This window comes from Amblyraja radiata, chromosome 47 (genome assembly GCF_010909765.2).
Source record: "Amblyraja radiata isolate CabotCenter1 chromosome 47, sAmbRad1.1.pri, whole genome shotgun sequence".
Classification (NCBI taxonomy): domain Eukaryota; kingdom Metazoa; phylum Chordata; class Chondrichthyes; order Rajiformes; family Rajidae; genus Amblyraja; species Amblyraja radiata.
In genome coordinates, this window is record NC_046002.1 from 879875 (window position 1) to 898293 (window position 18419).

At 51.0% G+C, this 18419-nt stretch overlaps 1 protein-coding gene across 1 annotated transcript in view; it reads left to right on the forward strand.

Annotated features, from left to right (window-relative positions):
• iqgap3 (IQ motif containing GTPase activating protein 3) overlaps positions 1-18419 on the forward strand; it is an 89629-nt gene that overhangs the window by 34237 nt on the left and 36973 nt on the right. The window contains exons 13-18 of the mRNA XM_033015843.1: positions 3091-3251; positions 4679-4803; positions 9335-9498; positions 10743-10833; positions 13450-13617; positions 15595-15737. Of these exons, the coding sequence (XP_032871734.1) occupies positions 3091-3251; positions 4679-4803; positions 9335-9498; positions 10743-10833; positions 13450-13617; positions 15595-15737 (852 nt within the window). The remainder of the gene's footprint in view (positions 1-3090; positions 3252-4678; positions 4804-9334; positions 9499-10742; positions 10834-13449; positions 13618-15594; positions 15738-18419) is intronic.

Sequence of the window (18419 nt, forward strand, 5' to 3'; positions counted from 1 at the left end):
CGCCAGCTCCCGCTCACCGCCAGCTCCCGTTCACCGCCAGCTCCCGCTCACCGCCAGCTCCCGTTCACCGCCAGCTCCCGGTCACCGCCAGCTCCCGATCGCCGCCAGCTCCCGCTCGCCGCCAGCTCCCGTTCACCGCCAGCTCCCGATCACCGCCAGCTCCCGCTCGCCGCCAGCTCCCGTTCGCCGCCAGCTCCCGCTCACCGCCAGCTCCCGCTCACCGCCAGCTCCCGGTCACCGCCAGCTCCCGGTCACCGCCAGCTCCCGCTCACCGCCAGCTCCCGCTCACCGCCAGCTCCCGCTCACCGCCAGCTCCAGCTCCCGTTCACCGCCAGCTCCCGTTCACCGCCAGCTCCCGGTCACCGCCAGCTCCCGTTCACCGCCAGCTCCCGTTCACCGCCAGCTCCCGATCACCGCCAGCTCCCGTTCACCGCCAGCTCCCGTTCACCGCCAGCTCCCGGTCACCGCCAGCTCCCGTTCACCGCCAGCTCCCGTTCACCGCCAGCTCCCGGTCACCGCCAGCTCCCGATCACCGCCAGCTCCCGTTCACCGCCAGCTCCAGCTCCCGCTCACCGCCAGCTCCCGATCACCGCCAGCTCCCGTTCACCGCCAGCTCCAGCTCCCGTTCACCGCCAGCTCCCGTTCACCGCCAGCTCCCGCTCACCGCCAGCTCCCGTTCACCGCCAGCTCCAGCTCCCGCTCACCGCCAGCTCCCGTTCACCGCCAGCTCCCGATCACCGCCAGCTCCCGCTCACCGCCAGCTCCCGTTCACCGCCAGCTCCCGATCACCGCCAGCTCCCGTTCACCGCCAGCTCCCGGTCACCGCCAGCTCCCGGTCACCGCCAGCTCCCGTTCACCGCCAGCTCCCGTTCACCGCCAGCTCCCGGTCACCGCCAGCTCCCGATCACCGCCAGCTCCCGTTCACCGCCAGCTCCAGCTCCCGCTCACCGCCAGCTCCCGATCACCGCCAGCTCCCGTTCACCGCCAGCTCCAGCTCCCGTTCACCGCCAGCTCCCGTTCACCGCCAGCTCCCGCTCACCGCCAGCTCCCGTTCACCGCCAGCTCCAGCTCCCGCTCACCGCCAGCTCCCGTTCACCGCCAGCTCCCGATCACCGCCAGCTCCCGCTCACCGCCAGCTCCAGCTCCCGCTCACCGCCAGCTCCCGTTCGCCGCCAGCTCCCGTTCACCGCCAGCTCCCGTTCACCGCCAGCTCCCGCTCGCCGCCAGCTCCCGGTCACCGCCAGCTCCCGGTCACCGCCAGCTCCCGGTCACCGCCAGCTCCAGCTCCCGTTCACCGCCAGCTCCCGCTCACCGCCAGCTCCCGGTCACCGCCAGCTCCCGTTCACCGCCAGCTCCCGTTCACCGCCAGCTCCCGTTCACCGCCAGCTCCCGGTCACCGCCAGCTCCCGTTCACCGCCAGCTCCAGCTCCCGTTCACCGCCAGCTCCAGCTCCCGCTCACCGCCAGCTCCCGCTCACCGCCAGCTCCCGCTCCCGTTCACCGCCAGCTCCAGCTCCCGTTCACCGCCAGCTCCCGTTCACCGCCAGCTCCCGTTCACCGCCAGCTCCCGCTCACCGCCAGCTCCCGCTCCCGCTCACCGCCAGCTCCCGGTCACCGCCAGCTCCCGCTCACCGCCAGCTCCCGCTCACCGCCAGCTCCCGCTCACCGCCAGCTCACACTGCAGACGTTCAGATCCAAGAGCATATAATTGGCATATGTATCGGCACACAACATGAATGAATGAATACATTTATTAGCCAAGTATGTTCCCATACAAGGGATTTGTCTTGGTGCTCCGCTCGCAAATAACAACACAACACACACACAGTAACAATTAAGAATGACACAAACATTAAACATTAATAATAAAACATTACGGTTTAAACATGTAAATGAAATAAAATACCAGAGCAAAAGGAGGCTGCAGACATTTGGTTATTGAGTAGAGCTACTACTCGTGGAAAAAAGTTGCTGTTATGTCTGGCTGTGGCAGCTTTGACAGTCCGGAGTCGCCTTCCAGAGGGAAGTGATTCAAAGAGTTTGTGGCCAGGGTGAGAGGGGTCAGAGATGATCTTGCCCGCTCGCTTCCTGGCCCTTGCAGTGTACAAGACGGGGATGTAATGCTGTAATGTCTGAAGAATGTCTTTTTTTTTTTTTTTTTTTTTTTTTTGGTTGGTTAAGGGGTTTTTGTTTCTGGAGTTCTAGACTTTTTTATGTGGGGGGGGGGGGGGGGGGGAAACTACCTTTCAGGGTCCCTACCTGGTCGGAGAGGCAGCTTTTCTCCGGGCTGCAGCTTCGACCCGTCCTCGCGGCCTACCAGCGGGCCTGGAGCGGCGTTTCCTGTCGGGCACTGCCCAAAACCACGGCTTCGGCAGCGGCACAGCGCTGGAGCGCTATCGTGGAGCGGGCGATGCCTTGCCTGGGTCGCCGCGCTGTAGCTCCGGTGAGCTGAGACCGCCGAGTAAAACATCGCGGAGCTGCGGGTTTGAGGAGCGGCCGGCTGCGGGCGGCGGCGCTGAACTGTACACCGGGAGCCTGGGATCTCGCGACGAGATCGCCAGTAGTGGAACTCCAACCGGCGCGGCCTTGTTGGCTTTGGAAGCCGCGGCCTCCAGTACGGAAGCGGCCGTTCCAGGTGTCCCAAGCCGCTGTGAGGATTCTCCCGACGCCGGAGCACCATCACCCGGCGAGAATGGCCAGGAACATCGGGCCTTCGTAGAGGCAACTGTGGAGGCCTCAATTGGCTCGACTATGGGTGAACTGGGGTTGGGGACTGGACATTGTACCTTCCCTCATGGTGGGAGCCATTGTGGGGGGATGTTCTTTATGTTTAAATCTCTTATTAATGTTATGTCTGTATTCTTTCTTTATGTGCTGCATTGGCAAGAAGCATTTCACTACACCTAGGTGTATGTGACCAATAAATAACCTGTGAACCTTTTGAACCTTTTTGAATGGGCTCTCGACCCGAAACGTCTCCCGTTCCTTCTCTCCAGAGATGCTGCCTGTCCCGCTGAGTTACTGCAGCTTTCTGACACGCCATGGTGCTGTGTGGGCGTGAGGTTGACTGTGCTGTGTTCTCCTCGTGCAGGGTGAGCTGACTCAGGAGGAGCTGTACGTCGCTGTGGAGATGCTCTCGGCAGTGGCACTGATAAATCGAGCCCTGGAGGCCGGGGACGTCGGGGCGTTTTGGAGCAGCCTGTTCAGCCCGGCGACGGGCCTGACCGACGTCAAGGACGAGAGTGTGCAGCGGTAAGCAAACAAAGCCCCCTTACTGCAATGTTCAGTGTTTGATACTTTATTATCACATGTGACCTCTTTGTCACAGTGAAACTCTTTGTCCTGCACACTATACACAAGGTGTTGTTGTTGTTGTTGTTCGTCCTTCGTAGACCAAGAAGACCATATGGTTTTTGTTTGTGTTGTGTTACGGCTGTGGTAATAACTGAAGCCTTACACCATGATAAAGGTCCAAAGACTTTATTAACGACATAGCATTGATAACTTCATGCTAGCAGGTTTCTCTAATTCGCAGGGCGGATTACTGTAAAAGCAAGTAGGCGCAACTACAAAAGCATGATTCATAACATGAGTGACACTGATTGTGGGTCCGGAGGTGACTAGTGAGACGGATCCGGGCCCGGAAGGATAGCTCCCCCAAATATGGGACCCAGTTGGGTGGGTGCTGCAGTAGAAGTTGAAGTGGCTGGAGCCTTGCGCTTGGCGCGTTCCCTCTGAGCTTCTGCTGTGCGCAGCTTCTCAACTGCACCCGCTCCTGTGGTGATCTTGCTTCGCCCAGTTGGACGGTACGGGTCCTGAAGTCATGACGTGCGCTTGACTTGGATTAATGTGAGGGAGAATTGCGCAAATCATCAGCCTCACTCTCAATGCACAATGGACATTAGGTGCAGGAGTAGAGGCCATTCGGACCTTCCAGCCACCACCGCCTTTCAATGTGATCATGGCTGATCATCCACAATCAATACCCCTTTCCTGCCTTCTCCCCATATCCCCTGACTCCGCTATCTTTAAGAGCCCTATCTAGCTCCCTCTTGAAAGTATCCAGAGAACCTCCACCTCCCTTTGAGGCAGAGAATTCCACAGGCTCACAACTCTCTGTGAAGAAGTGTTTCATTGTCTCCGTTCTAAATGGCTTACCCCTTATTCTTAAACTGCCGCCCCTGGTTCTGGACTCCCCCAACATCGCGAACATGTTCCTGCCTCCAGCGTGTCCAAACCCTTAATAATCTTATATGTTTCAATAAGATACCCTCTCATCCTTCTAAACTCCAGAGTGTACAAGCCCAGCTGCTCCATTCTCTCAGCATATGACAGTCCCGCCATCCCGGGAATTAAGTCGATGGATATTGTTAAGGTGGAGATTGACAGATTCTTGATTAGTACGGGTGTCCGGGGTTACGGGGAGAAGGCAGGAGAATGGGGTTAGGATTTGATGGGCCGAACAGCCTAATTCTGCTTATGAAACTGCAGAGATAAAGGTGATGCTGCAATATCCGCTGGCTTTCTGCTACCTCGGATGCAACGGTGCTATTGAGTAAATGGGTCATTAGTCTGAAGAAGGGTCTCCATACCGCTGAGTTACCCCAGTTCTTTTGTGTCTGTCTTCGGGTGATTGGAAGAAGCCGGCCTGTGACTTTTCCGTATGGTCTGATTGTCAGGTACTTCGATGCACTGAGGGGATTGAAGCAGCAGAGCGGCAGGAACGGGGAGACCATGCTGTCCTGGAACAGTCTGCAGCTGTGCGTGCGTGACGTCAACTCTGCCATGCAAGAGGAACACCAGCGTAAGTCTTGCCATGGGCACGAAGGCACAGCTGCCTCACAGACCCAGCTTTGTTCCTGACCACGGGTGCTGTCTGTACCTTCTCAGTCTGTCCGCCTGGGTTTCCTCCAGGTGCTTCAGTCTCCTTCCACATTCCAAAGATGTGCAGGTGTATAGGGTATTTGGCTTCTGTAAAATGTTCCTAGTGTGTGGGTTCAAACAAGTGTATGGGTGATCGCTGGCCGGCACAGACGCCATAGGCCACAGGGAAACTTGAAGGAAACTTGAAGGAAACTTAAAGGAAACTTAAAGGAAACTTAAAGGAAACTTAAAGGAAACTTAAAGGAAACTTAAAGGAAACTTAAAGGAAACTTAAAGGAAACTTAAAGGAAACTTGAAGGAAACTTGAAGGAAACTTAAAGGAAACTTAAAGGAAACTTAAAGGAAACTTAAAGGAAACTTAAAGGAAACTTAAAGGAAACTTAAAGGAAACTTAAACCGGAGCACTCAGAGGAAAACTATGCGGTCACAGGGAAAACGTGCAAACTCCATGCAGATGTTCCTTGGGATCAAGATTGAACCCCTGGTCTGTAGCGCTGTGAGGCATCGGCTCTACAGCTGAGCAGCCCGTGTCATTTTCCAGTATTTATCCTGTATCCCTTCATATCTTTAAAAGAACAATGATCGAGCTGTCTTGTGTGTCCTTGGTCACTGAACCGTTACAGCAACTCTTGGATTGAGAACTCCAATGGTAAAGAAAGCTCATCTCTACTGTGAATGAGCAACCCCTGGTTCTAGGAACCCTAGCCGGAGGAAGCAATCTTCACATTTGGATTGATATGTTGATTGAGATTGCAACTCGTACATCTAAATGTAATGATGTGGACCTGGTCTTTTTTTTAAAATAAATACATTTTCTTCAGAATGGAAAAAATATACAGCACAAAGATTTGCAGAAATCGTAATAAATTCTTTGTGTCCGTGCATTGAATATTGCTAGCATTAAATCCAGTAGTATTCACACCTCCTTTTACTTACACAGTTTTAAACCCCTGTCCCACGGTACGAGTTCATTCCAAGAGCTCTCCCCGAGTTTGCCCTGATTCGAACTCGGAGATTTACGGTAATGGCCGCTCGTCGGTACTCGGGGCTCTCGTGGACATTTTTCAAGATGTTGAAAAATCCTCAGGAGTCTTCCCGTGCTTACCTGCCGTTAGCGAGTCTTCCCGAGTACCTGCCGTTAGCGCTAAGAGACGTCCCTGAGCTCCGACGTACCCGCTACGTTCATTCTCCGTGCTTACCACGAGCTTGATTTTTTTTATAACTCGGGAGAGCTCTTGAAATGAACTCGCACCGTGGGACAGGGCTAATACAGTTTAGTTTATCATACCAAGGTACAGTGTAAAGCTTTTGTTGCTATCCTGCTATCCAGTCAGCGGAAAGACAATACATGATTACAATCGAGCTATTTACAGTGTATAGATACAAGTCACGATGGTGATGTAGAGAAATATAGATGTAGATATAGAACAAATGAATGAAAGATATGCTAAAAAGTAACGATCAAGGAAATGGTGCTTTATTAGTCGTGATCTAGGTAAAACTAGTTATACAGATATTGTATACAGAGTTACTGTACATATTGGGACGACAGATGGCGCAATGGGCTACGTGTTCGGCTGGCGACCGGAAGGTAGCCGGTTCGAATCCCGCTTGGAGTGCATACTGTCGTTGTGTCCTTGGGCAAGACACTTCACCCACCTTTGCCTGTGTGTGAATGTGTGTGAGTGATTGGTGGTGGTCGGAGGGGCCGTAGGCGCAGATTGGCAGCCACGCTTCCGTCAGTCTGCCCCAGGGCAGCTGTGGCTACAGAAGTAGCTTACCACCACCGAGTGTGACTGAGGAGTGAATGAATAATGCGATGTAAAGCACCTTGAGTATTAGAAAGGCGCTATATAAATCCCATCTATTATTATTATTATTATATTGTCTAACTCTGTAAGCTCTGAAGATCATTACTTTTTTGCATTTCTTTTATTCATCTTCTATATTTCTATCGCACTGTCTATCTCTTGTTTCCCTTTCCCCTGACTCTCAGTCTGAAGAAGGGTCACCTATTCCTTTTCTCCAGACATGCTGTCTGACTGGTGGAGTTACTCCAGCCTTTTGTGTCTGCCTTTGGTTTAAACCAGCGTCTGCAGTTCATTCCCTCGCATCATATTCCCATTGCAGTCTCACCAGGGCCCAGTATAATTGGAGCAAGATGTCTCTACATAAATTGACTTGTAACAAAGGTCGACCTACAGATTGCCTTCCTAATTGACTGCTGAACCTGCTCATTACTTTTCTGCGAATCGTGTATTGCAATGCCCCGATCCAGTTGAACAAAACTACTTTTCCAACCCTCATCTTTTCAAAGTACTCTGATTTTCTGTCTCGTGAGCTAAAGTGTTCAATCTCACACGTTAGATTCAATTTACTTTATTATGACTTTATTGTCAGTGTAGTTTCGAGATACAGCGCAGAAACAGGCCCTTCGGCCCACTGAATCTGCACCGACCAGCGATCCCCGCACACTAACACTATCCTACACACACTAGGGACAGTTTGCAATTTTTACCGAAGCCAATTTGCCTACAAACCTGTATATCTTTGGAGTGTGGGAGGAAACTGGAGCACCCGGAGAAAACCCACGCAGGTCACGGGGAGAACGTGCAAACTCCATACAGGCAGCACCCGTAGTCCGATCGAACCCGGGTCTCTGGCGCTGTGAGGCAGCAGCTCTACCGCTGCGCCACCGTGCTGCCCAAGGTACAGTGAGATTCTTTTTTTGCATAAAGACCAGTGAGAATATTGCCGTCCATTATGTGTGGACCACTGAGTGTATGCAAAGGTCGCCATGTTTTGCAAAAAACTTGCCCGAACATCTCTTTTAAACTTTGCCCCAGTCACTTTAATACTGTGCCATCCATCTAGTCTTTGGCATTTCCACCCTGGGAGGAGATAAAATGTTTGACTGTCTACCCTATCTATGCCTCTCATCATTTTATAAACTCCTATCTTGTCTCGCCTCAACCTCCTACGCTCCAGAGAAAACAATCCCAACTTTGCCCAACCCCGACCAGAAACGCCACCTATTCCTATTTTCCAGAGATGCTGCCGGAATCCGCTGAGTTACTCCAGCTTTTTGTGTCTCTCTCCTTATAGCTAATACCCTGTAATCCAGACAGCGTTGTAATAAATTCTCTAAAGACTCCACATCCTTTGTGTAAGGGGGTGAGCAGAACAGTTTAGAGTGGCACGGTGGCATAGCGGTAGAGCTAATGCCTCACAGCGCCAGGGACTCGGGTTTGATCTGACTAATGCCCCTGTCCCACTTGGGAAACCTGAACGGAAACCCCTGGAGACTTTGCGCCCCACCCAAGGTTTCCGTGCGGTTCCCGGAGGTTGCAGGTGGTTGCCGGAGGTTGCAGGTAGTGGAAGCAGGTAGGGAGACTGACAAAAAACCTCCAGGAACCGCACGGAAACCTGGGGTGAGGCGCAAAGTCTCCAGAAGTTTTCGTTCAGGTTTCCTAAGTGGGACAGGATCTCTTGGGTGCTTGTCTGCACAGAGTTTGTACGTTCTCCCCGTGACCCTCGTGGATTTGCTCTGAGATCTTCGGTTTCCTCCCACATTCCAAAGGCGTACAGGTTTGTAGGTTAATTGGCTTGAAATAAATAATTCCACGTTGTATCTCTAAACTAAACGGCTCTGAATTGTTCTATTTGTCCCCACCACTATGATGCATAGAGGTCCTTGGTAGCACAAATGGGTCTGCTTTACTTAACATGTCAGGACATCCATATCCATGAATCCCACAGGGAATATAAGGGGTCAGGGTTATGGGGAGAAGGCAGGAGAATTGAGTTAGGAGGGAGCGATAGATTGAATATTTAATAGCTATGTTTAAGAGTGAGTTAGATAGATAGATAGATAGATAGATAAATACTTTATTAATCCCCTTATTCAGGGGAAATTCTGATGTCCTTGCAGCACACTAGTAAAAATACAACACAGTATTCATAATGAAATTCAACATCAAAACATCCCCCCACAGTGATTCCCACTGTGGGGGAAGGCACAAAGTCCAGTCTCCATCCTCTTGTCCACCCATAGTCGGGCCTATTGAGGCCTCCACAGTCGCCGCCACGGCGCCCGATGTTCTCGCCGGGTGATGGTACTCCGGCGTTAGATGTGGCCCTTGTAGCTAAAGGGATCAAGTTAGGTGTGGCCCTTGTAGCTAAAGGGATCAAGGGGTACGGAGAGAAGGCAGGGATGGGATACTGAGTTGGATGATCAGCCATGATCATATTGAATGGCGGTAAAGGCCGAATGGCCTACTCCTGTACCTATTTTCTATGTTTCTATGAATGGCGGAGTAGACTTGATGGGTTGAATGGCTTAGTTCTGCTCCTATCACTTCCATCGGCACTAGATGACTGCCCTGAGCGTGTGACATCTTCCCCTCTCCCCGTGCACCCACTTGGGTAACCTCCGCACTTTTATTTTGCAGAAATCGCCGCCATTGTTTTGATAAACGAAGCGCTGGACGGCGGAGATCCCGAGCGGACCATCGCCGCTCTCCTCATGCCTTCCGCCGGGCTGGCTGCCCTGGACTTCCCCGCGGCCCTCCGTTACCATCACGTGCTTGCCGCAGCCAAGCGCCACAAGGCAAAGGTAGGAGGCGGCGCCCTTAAAGATGAAAAGACACGTTCCCGTGTGTGCGTGCGCGCATCTAATCCACGCAGCGTTCTAATAAACCTCTCTTGCGTGGGACTGCGCCTTTAGCGTGGGACTGACTGACCGATGATGAAAGAATGGGTCGACTGGGCTTGTGTTCACTGGAATTTAGGATAGAAACATAGAAAATAGGTGCAGGAGTAGGCCATTCGGCCCTTCAAGCCTGCACCGCCATTCAATATAATAATAATAATAATGGATGGGATTTATATAGCGCCTTTCTAATACTCAAGGCGCTTTACATTGCATTATTCATTCACTCCCCAGTCACACTCGGTGGTGGTAAGCTACTTCTGTAGCCACAGCTGCCCTGGGGCAGACTGACGGAAGCGTGGCTGCCAATCTGCGCCTACGGCCCCTCCGACCACCACCAATCACTCACACACATTCACACACAGGCAAAGGTGGGTGAAGTGTCTTGCCCAAGGACACAACGACAGTCTGCACTCCAAGCGGGATTCGAACCGGCTACCTTCCGGTTGCCAGCTGAACACTTAGCCCATTGTGCCATGGCTGAGAGGGGATCTTATAGAAACATATAAAACCCTTAAAGGATTGGACCGGCTAGATTCAGGAAAGATGTTCCTGATGTTGGGGGGAGTCCACAAACCAGGGGTCACAGTTTAAGAATAAGGGGTCGGCCATTTAGGACTGAGATGAGGAAAAACATTTTCACCCAGAGAGTTGTGAATCTGTGGAATTCTCTGCCACAGAAGGCAGTGGAGGCCAATTCACTGGATGTTTTCAAGAGAGAGCTAGATTTAGCTCTTGGGGCTAACGGAATCAAGGGATATGGGGAGAAAGCAGGAACGGGGTTCTGATTTTAGATGTTTAAGAAAGAACTGCAGATGCTGGAAAAATCGAAGGTAGACAAAAATGCCGGAGAAACTCAGCGGGTGAGGCAGCATCTATGGAGTGAAGGAATAGGTGACGTTTCGGGTCGAAACGTCGCCTATTTCCTTCGCTCCATAGATGCTGCCTCACCCGCTGAGTTTCTCCAGCATTTTTGTCTACCTACTGATTTTAGATGATCATATTGAATGGCGGTGCTGGTTCGAAGCACCGAATGGTCTACTCCTGCACCTATTTTTCTATGTTTCTATGATCGACTGACAGTAAGAGTTGTTCCTTTCTCTCTCTCTCCCTCTCTCTCTCTCTCTCTCTCCCTCCCCTCACCCTAGGTCACGAGGGACCAAGCAGCCATGCTCTGGCTGGAGGAGATTCAGGAGGGGATTCACAAGACCAATCAAGACAGTCAGATGGCGAGAAAAAGTGAGTCGTTCCATCAGTAGCTGCATGCCGACAGGCTCCGTCATGGCAACGGGCGCTCGGTGTCAAATGAAACTAAAATACAAACTGCTGGATTGAAAGCGGAACATGCTGGGAACATTCAGCAGAGTCGGCAGCATCTGTGGAAAGGGCAGCACAGTCAAGGCTTCGGGTTCAACGGAGAAATGTTGGCTGTTCCCCTTTGCATAGATGCTGCCTGACCCGCTGAGTAGTTGATTTTGAGCTTAGTTTAATGTCACATGGTACAGTGGAAAAGCTATGTTGCGTGCTAGCCGCTCAGCAGAAAGACAACACACAATTATAAACAAGCGAAAGGTTGTTGTCTCGACACCAGGACACGAGGTTCTCATTCTCCTTCCTGATCTCCGTCTCATCATTATTTGAGGGGTTGGACAGGCTAGATGCAGGAAGATTGTTCCCGAAGTTGGGGAAGTCCAGGACAAGGGGTCACAGTTTAAGGATAAGGGGGAAATCTTTTAGGACCGAGATGAGAAAAACATTTTTCACACAGAGAGTGGTGAATCTGTGGAATTCTCTGCCACAGAAGGTAGTTGAGGCCACACAGTTCGTTGGCTATATTTAAGAGGGAGTTAGATGTGGCCCTTGTGGCTGAAGGGATCAGGGGGTATGGAGAGAAGGCAGGGATGGGATACTGAGTTGGATGATCAGCCATGATCATATGGAATGGCGGTGCAGGCTCGAAGGGCTGAATGGCCTCTACTCCTGCACCTAATTTCTATGTTTCTATATCCACCCCACAGTGGTAGTGTCATCAGTGAAATTGAAAAATGAATTAGATTTATACATGGCTGCTCATTCGTAGTTGTACAAGAAGTAAAGAGGGGGGCTGAGAACGCATCCTTGTGGGTTTTCTCCGATGTAACAGGTTTGTAGGTTAATTTATTGCCATAAATGTTTAAACAATTTGTCCCCAGTGTGTATAGGATAGTGTTAGTGTGCGTGTATCGCTAGTCGGCCTGGACTCGGTGGGCCGAAGGGCCTGCCTCCGTGCTGTATCTCCAAACTAAACTCGCTCTATCCTATACAATACAATACGGTTTTATTTGTCACATTGCACATAAAGTGTAAGTGAAATGAATTTGTCAGCAGTGGTACAATGATAAAGAACACACAATAAAATGTTAACACAAACATCCACCACAGCATTCATCACTGTGGTGGAATGCACAAAATTTGGCCAGTCCTCCTCCATTTCCCCCCCCATGGTCGGGACCTCAACCCTCTGCAGTCGCCGCTGCGGGCGTCCAGATGGTAAAAGGACAAGGTAAGTCCAGAATCGGCTCTTCCCCACCGGAGACCGCGGCTTCAGGCTGGTGTAGGCCGGCGGTCGTAGATTTAAAGTTCGCGCTGCAGCCAGAAGCACCGCAGACTGCAGGGCCGACAGTGGGGACAATTTGCAATCTTTACCGATGAACCTACAAACCTGCACGTCTTTGGGGTGTGGGAGGAAACCGGAGCGCCCGGAGAAAAACCCACTGGGAGAACGTGCAAACTCCGTACAGACAGCATCCCCTAGTCCGGATGGAACCTGGGTCTCTGGGGCTGTGAGTCAGCAACTCTAACCCAGCACTTTTTGTCTTGCACGGAGGTTGGCTGGAAAGGGCAGTACTTGAGGTGGGATCATTGGCATTTTCTTCTTTCATGGAACGTACTTGTCTGCACCTTCCATCAGATGAACGACTTGATGCAACATTTGGTCATTTGGGCCGGGGATACGTGAGGGATTTGTGCAGCAGTCGCCAAAATGGCAATTGAAGATGGGCTCAAAAAGCTGGAGTAACTCAGCGGGACAGGCAGGAAGGAAGGAATGGGTGACGTTTCAATGGACAATAGACAATAGGTGCAGGAGTAGGCCATTCGGCCCTTCAAGCCAGCACCGCCATTCAATATGATCATGGCTGATCATCCAGAATCAGTACCCGTTCCTGCCTTCTCCCCATATCCCCTGGCTCCGCTATCTTTAAGAGCCCTATCTAGCTCTCTCTTGAAAGTATCCAGAATACCGGCCTCTGAGGCAGAGAATTCCACAGACTCACAACTCTCTGGGTGGAAAAGTGTTTCCTCGTCTCCGTTCTAAATGGCTTACTCCTTATTCTTAAACTGTGTGTGTGGCCCCTGGTTCTGGACTCCCCCAACATCGGGAACATGTTTCCTGCCTCTAGCGTGTCCAAACCGTTAATAATCTTATATGTTTCAATAAGATACCCTCTCATCCCTCTAAACCCCAGAGTGTACAAGCTCAGCCGCTCCATTCTCTCAGCATACGACAGTCCCGCCATCCCGGGAAACGTCACCCATTCCTTCTCTCAAGAGATGCTGCCTGCGCCGCTGAGTTGCTCCAGCGTTTTGAGTCCATCTTCGGTTTAAAGCAGCATCTGCAGTTCCTTCCTACACATTCCTTGTGTCCTTGGGCAAGACACTTCACCCACCTTTGCCTGTGTGTGTGGATGTAATTATGTGAAGCACTTTGGGGTCAATGCAAGTTGACTAAAAATGTGCTATATAAATAAAGAAATTATTATTAATTATTAATTATTCCTGTGTAACCCTCTCTGTCTACCCCACCTTTGTTTTCAGTGTCGCTCGGGGTGGCTGCCATTAACCAGGCGATCAAGGAGGCGAAGGTATCTCAAACGCTGCGTGTCCTGCGCTCGCCAGAGCTTGCGCTGTGCGGCGTGGTTTTGGACTGCGCCCGTGCGTACCAGACCGAGTTGGCCGTGTTGGTGCGGGTCAAAGTGGACATGGGTAAGTCATCTCATCTACTGCATCCGCTGTTCCAGGTGTCAACTTCTCTATGTCGGCAGGCTCGGCGATCGTTTCACCTAAACCTACCTGATCTCCCGGTGGCTCAGCACTTCAACTCCCCCTCCCAGTCCCAATCTGACCTTTCAGTCCTGGGCCTCCTCCATTGTCAGAGTGAGACCCAGCGCAAATTGGAGGAACAGCACCTCATATTTCGCTTGGGTTCGTACGCTTGTGTGTCAACAGGTTGGACGATGACAGAGGCCCACAGCGAGCTACACGCCGTCTACCACACGAGCGAATGTACCCCAGCGGTGTGAACATTGACTTCTCTAACTTCAGATCGCCCCTTGCTTTCCCTCTCTCTGCATCCCCAGTTCTCCCACTAGTCCTACCGTCTCCGACTACATTCTATCTATGTCCCGCCCCCTCTCCTGACATCAGTCTGAAGACCCGAAACGTCGCCCATTCCTTCTCTCCAGAGATGCTGCCTGTCCCGCTGAGTTACTCCAGCATCTTGTATCTACCTTGGGTAACACACCTGTTGAGTCACCTTACGGCACAGAAACCCGACTGCGTGGAGTTTGTACGTTCCCCTTGTGACCGCGTGGGTTTTCTCCAGCTTCATATGTTTCTTGGAGCAAAATTAAACCATTCAGCCCATCATTCTACTCCACCATTCAATCACGACTGACCTATCTTTTCCTTTCCATTCTCCTGCCGTCTCCCAATAACCCCAGACTCCCGTACTAATCAAGAATCTGGCAAACACCACATTAAAAATATCCATTGACTTAGCCTCCACCGCAGTCTGGTGGCAATGAATTCCACAGATTCACCACCCTCTGACTAAAGAAATTCCTCCTCGTCTCCTTTCAAAATGTACATCCTTTTATTCTGAGGCTGTGACCTCTGGTCCTAGACTCTCCCATCAGTGGAAACATCCTCTCCACATCCACTCTATCCAAGCCTTTCATTATTCGATAAGTTTCATCATCTTTCTAAACTCCAACGAGTTTGAAACTCCGTCAAACAATCATCATATGTGAACCTAATCATTCCCAAACCAAGTGGTGATGACAATAGACAACAGGTGCAGGAGTAGAGGCCATTCGGCCCTTCGAGCCAGCACCGCCATTCAATGTGATCATGGCTGATCGTCCCCAATCAGTACCCCGTTCCTGCCTTCTCCCCATATCCCCTGACTCCGCTATTTTGAAGAGCCCTATCGAGCTCTCTCTTGAAAGCATCCAGAGAACCGGCCTCCACCGCCCTCTGAGGCAGAGCATTCCACACTCACAACTCTCTGTGAGGAAAAGTGTTTCCTCGTCTCCGTTCTAAATGGCTTACCCCTTATTCTTAAACAGTGTGGCCCCTGGTTCTGGACTCCCCCAACATCGGGAACATGTTTCCTGCCTCTAGCGTGTCAAAGCCCTTAACAATCTTGTGGCAACAATCTTAACAAAGGCATTGGTGTGCTTTAGCGAGGTGACCATATCTGAACACAATACTCAAACTTGGATCTGATCGACTTCTGAAAGAGTTGAAAGGAAAGATTTGCAAGTGTTGTGAAAGGGCGGGGAAGGAGGTCGGCCTGGCCGCTGGAGAAAAGTAAAACATCCTCAAAACTTATCATTATCAACCTTTTATGGATGATAATGCAACAATTGTACAGTGCAAAATGAGAAGACGTTTCTCAGGGAACACCGGAGCATCGCAAATAAAAACTTAAACATTTCACGCATAAATAAAAACAATCCAGTTCCTGATAAAAACCGTACGAATAGTTTTAAAAATAGTGCAGGTAAAAAAGCAACATTAAAATACAAGTAAAAAACGTCATAAAATGTCCAGGGCATCTGATTCAAGTGGCCTGAGCCAGTGCCAGAGTTATTACTCAGTGCCAGTTATTAAATTGTCAGTGCAAAAGCAGCAGAATCAGGTGGAGTGACAGCCTGTTTAACTTTCCTGGTTCTTCAGGTGACAACCGCAGTCCTTGGGTGAAGCACGTGCTGAAGGATGGGTCCACGTACTACTTCAACCTGCAGAGACTGGAGGGAAGCTGGGAGCGCCCCCAGGGATTTGTACAGAGCTCCACACAGCTCAACAGGGCTGAGATTCAGGTATGGAGCGGCTTCCCCAGCCCTGGTCCACCGTCATCATTTCACCAGTTTCAGGAGAAGAATGAGGCCTTTCGCATTCAATCATGGCTGATCTATCTCTCCCTCTCCTGCCTTCTCCCCATCATCCCCTGACACCCGTCCTAATCAAGAATCTGTCAGCCTCCGCTGTAAAAAATACCCAATGACTTGGCCTCCACAGCCGTCTGTGGCAAAGAATGTCACAGATTGACCAGCCTGTGGCTAAAGAAATTCCTCACCTCCTTCCTAAAGGTTGGTGGTGGAGGCAGAAACAGTAACAGCATTTAAGAGGCATCTGGATATGTCCTAGAAGGAGCAGGATTCAGAGGGGCATGGAATTATTGCAGACAAGTGAGATTATTCTTGTAAAGGAACGTCCTTTTATTCTGAGGCTGTGCCCTCTGGTCCCAGACTCGCCCACTAGTGGAAACATCCTCTCCACATCCACTCTATCCGCTGCTCTAGATGTCAGCTGATCTACATCGGTGAGACCAAGCGGAGGCTGGGCGATCGTTTCGCCAAACACCTCCGCTCCGTCCGCAAGAACCTACCTGACCTCCCGGTGGCTCAGCACTTCAACTCCCCCTCCCACTCCCCATCCGACCTCTCTGTCCTGGGTCTCCTCCATGGCCACAGCGAGCAACACCGGAAATTGGTGGAACAGCACCTCATATTCCGCTTGGGGAGCCTGCATCCTGCGGGCTTGAACATTGAATTCTCCCAATTTTGTTAGTCCTTGCTGTCTCCTCCCATCCCCCAGCCCTCGAGCTGTCTCCTCCTCCTTTTTCCTTCCTTCTCTCCGCCACCCCCTATCAGTCTGAAGAAGGAGTTTCGGCCCGAAATGTTGCCTATTTCCTTCGCTCCATAGATGCTGCTGCACCCGCTGAGTTTCTCCAGCTTTTTTGTGTACCTTCCACTCTATCCAGGCTTTTCACTATTCGGTGACCTGAGTCAAAGTCCTTCCAGCGTTTAATTGCGTTGGGCTGGTCCAAGCAAACACTGGTACGAGGAAGCCGTGTGGGGTTTGATGTTGCCAGAGCACGAGGGTTGTTACAGGCGTCCCGTGGAAAAGGCATGGCGCCTCTGGTGTGAGGGGCAATGAAGGGATGGAAGGGAGAGAGACCCCTCCATCTGACCACTTTTCATTCCTCTTCTCTTCCTATCTGACACCCTCATGTCTCCTTTTAACTCCCAGCCTTTGTCACTTACTCCCCCTCTCCCCCCCCCCCCCCCCCCCACATCTTATATCCCGAATAGTGAAAGGCCTGGATAGAGTGGATGTGGAGAGGATGTTTCCACTAGTGGGAGAGTCTAGGACTAGAGTCCACAGCCTCAGAATTAAAGGATGTTCCCTTCGGAAGGAGATGAGGAGGAATTTCTTCAGTCGGATGGTGGTGAATTTGTGGAATTCATTGCCACAGACGGCTGTCGAGGGCAAGTCAGTGGGTATTTTTAAGGCAGAGACTGACAGATTTTTGATTAGTGCGGGTGTCGGGGGTTACAGGGAGAAGGCAGGAGAATGGGGTTAAGAGGGAGAGATAGATCAGCCATGATTGAATGGCGGAGTAGACTTGGTGGGCCGAATGGCTTAATTCTACTCCTATCACATATGAACATGGACATTTGCAGCTTTCTCTGCCCTACTCCATCAGTCTGAAGAAGGGACACGACCCAAGACGTGCAAGGTGACTTGGATAGGCTGGGTGAGTGGGAAAATGTTTGGCAGATGCAGTATAATGTGGATAAATGTGAGGTTATCCACTTTGGTGGCAAAAACAGGAAAGCAGACTATTATCTAAATGGTGGCCGATTAGGAAAAGGGGAGATGCAGCTAGACCTGGGTGTCATGGTACACCAGTCATTGAAAGTAGGCATGCAGGTGCAGCAGGCAGTGAAGAAAGCGAATGGTATGTTAGCTTTCATAGCAAAAGGCTTTGAGTATAGGAGCAGGGAGGTTCTACTGCAGTTGTACAGGGTCTTGGTGAGACCACACCTGGAGTATTGCGTACAGTTTTGGTCTCCTAATCTGAGGAAGGACATTATAGCCATAGAGGGAGTGCAGAGAAGGTTCACCAGACTGATTCCTGGGATGTCAGGACTTTCATATGAAGAAAGACTGGATAGACTTGGCTTATACTCGCTAGAATTTAGGAGATTGAGAGGGGATCTTATAGAAACGTACAAAATTCTTATGGGGTTGGACAGGCTAGATGCAGGAAGATTGTTCCCGATGTTGGGGAAGTCCAGGACAAGGGGTCACAGCTTAAGGATAAGGGGGAAATCCTTTAGGACCGAGATGAGAAGAAACTTTTTCACACAGAGTGGTGAATCTCTGGAACTCTCTGCCACAGAGGGTAGTTGAGGCCAGTTCATTGGCTATATTTAAGAGGGAGTTAGATGTGGCCCTTGTGGCTAAAGGGATCAGGGGGTATGGAGAGAAGGCAGGTACGGGATACTGAGTTGGATGATCAGCCATGATCATATTGAATGGCGGTGCAGGCTCGAAGGGCCGAATGGCCTACTCCTGCACCTATTTTCTATGTATCTATGTAAGACGTTGCTATCCATTTCTTCCACATGACCCTACCAGTTGCGACATGGTTGGAAGGACGAGCATATGCTGGTTTCTACCGGAGATAGACATAAATGCCGGATGAACTCAGT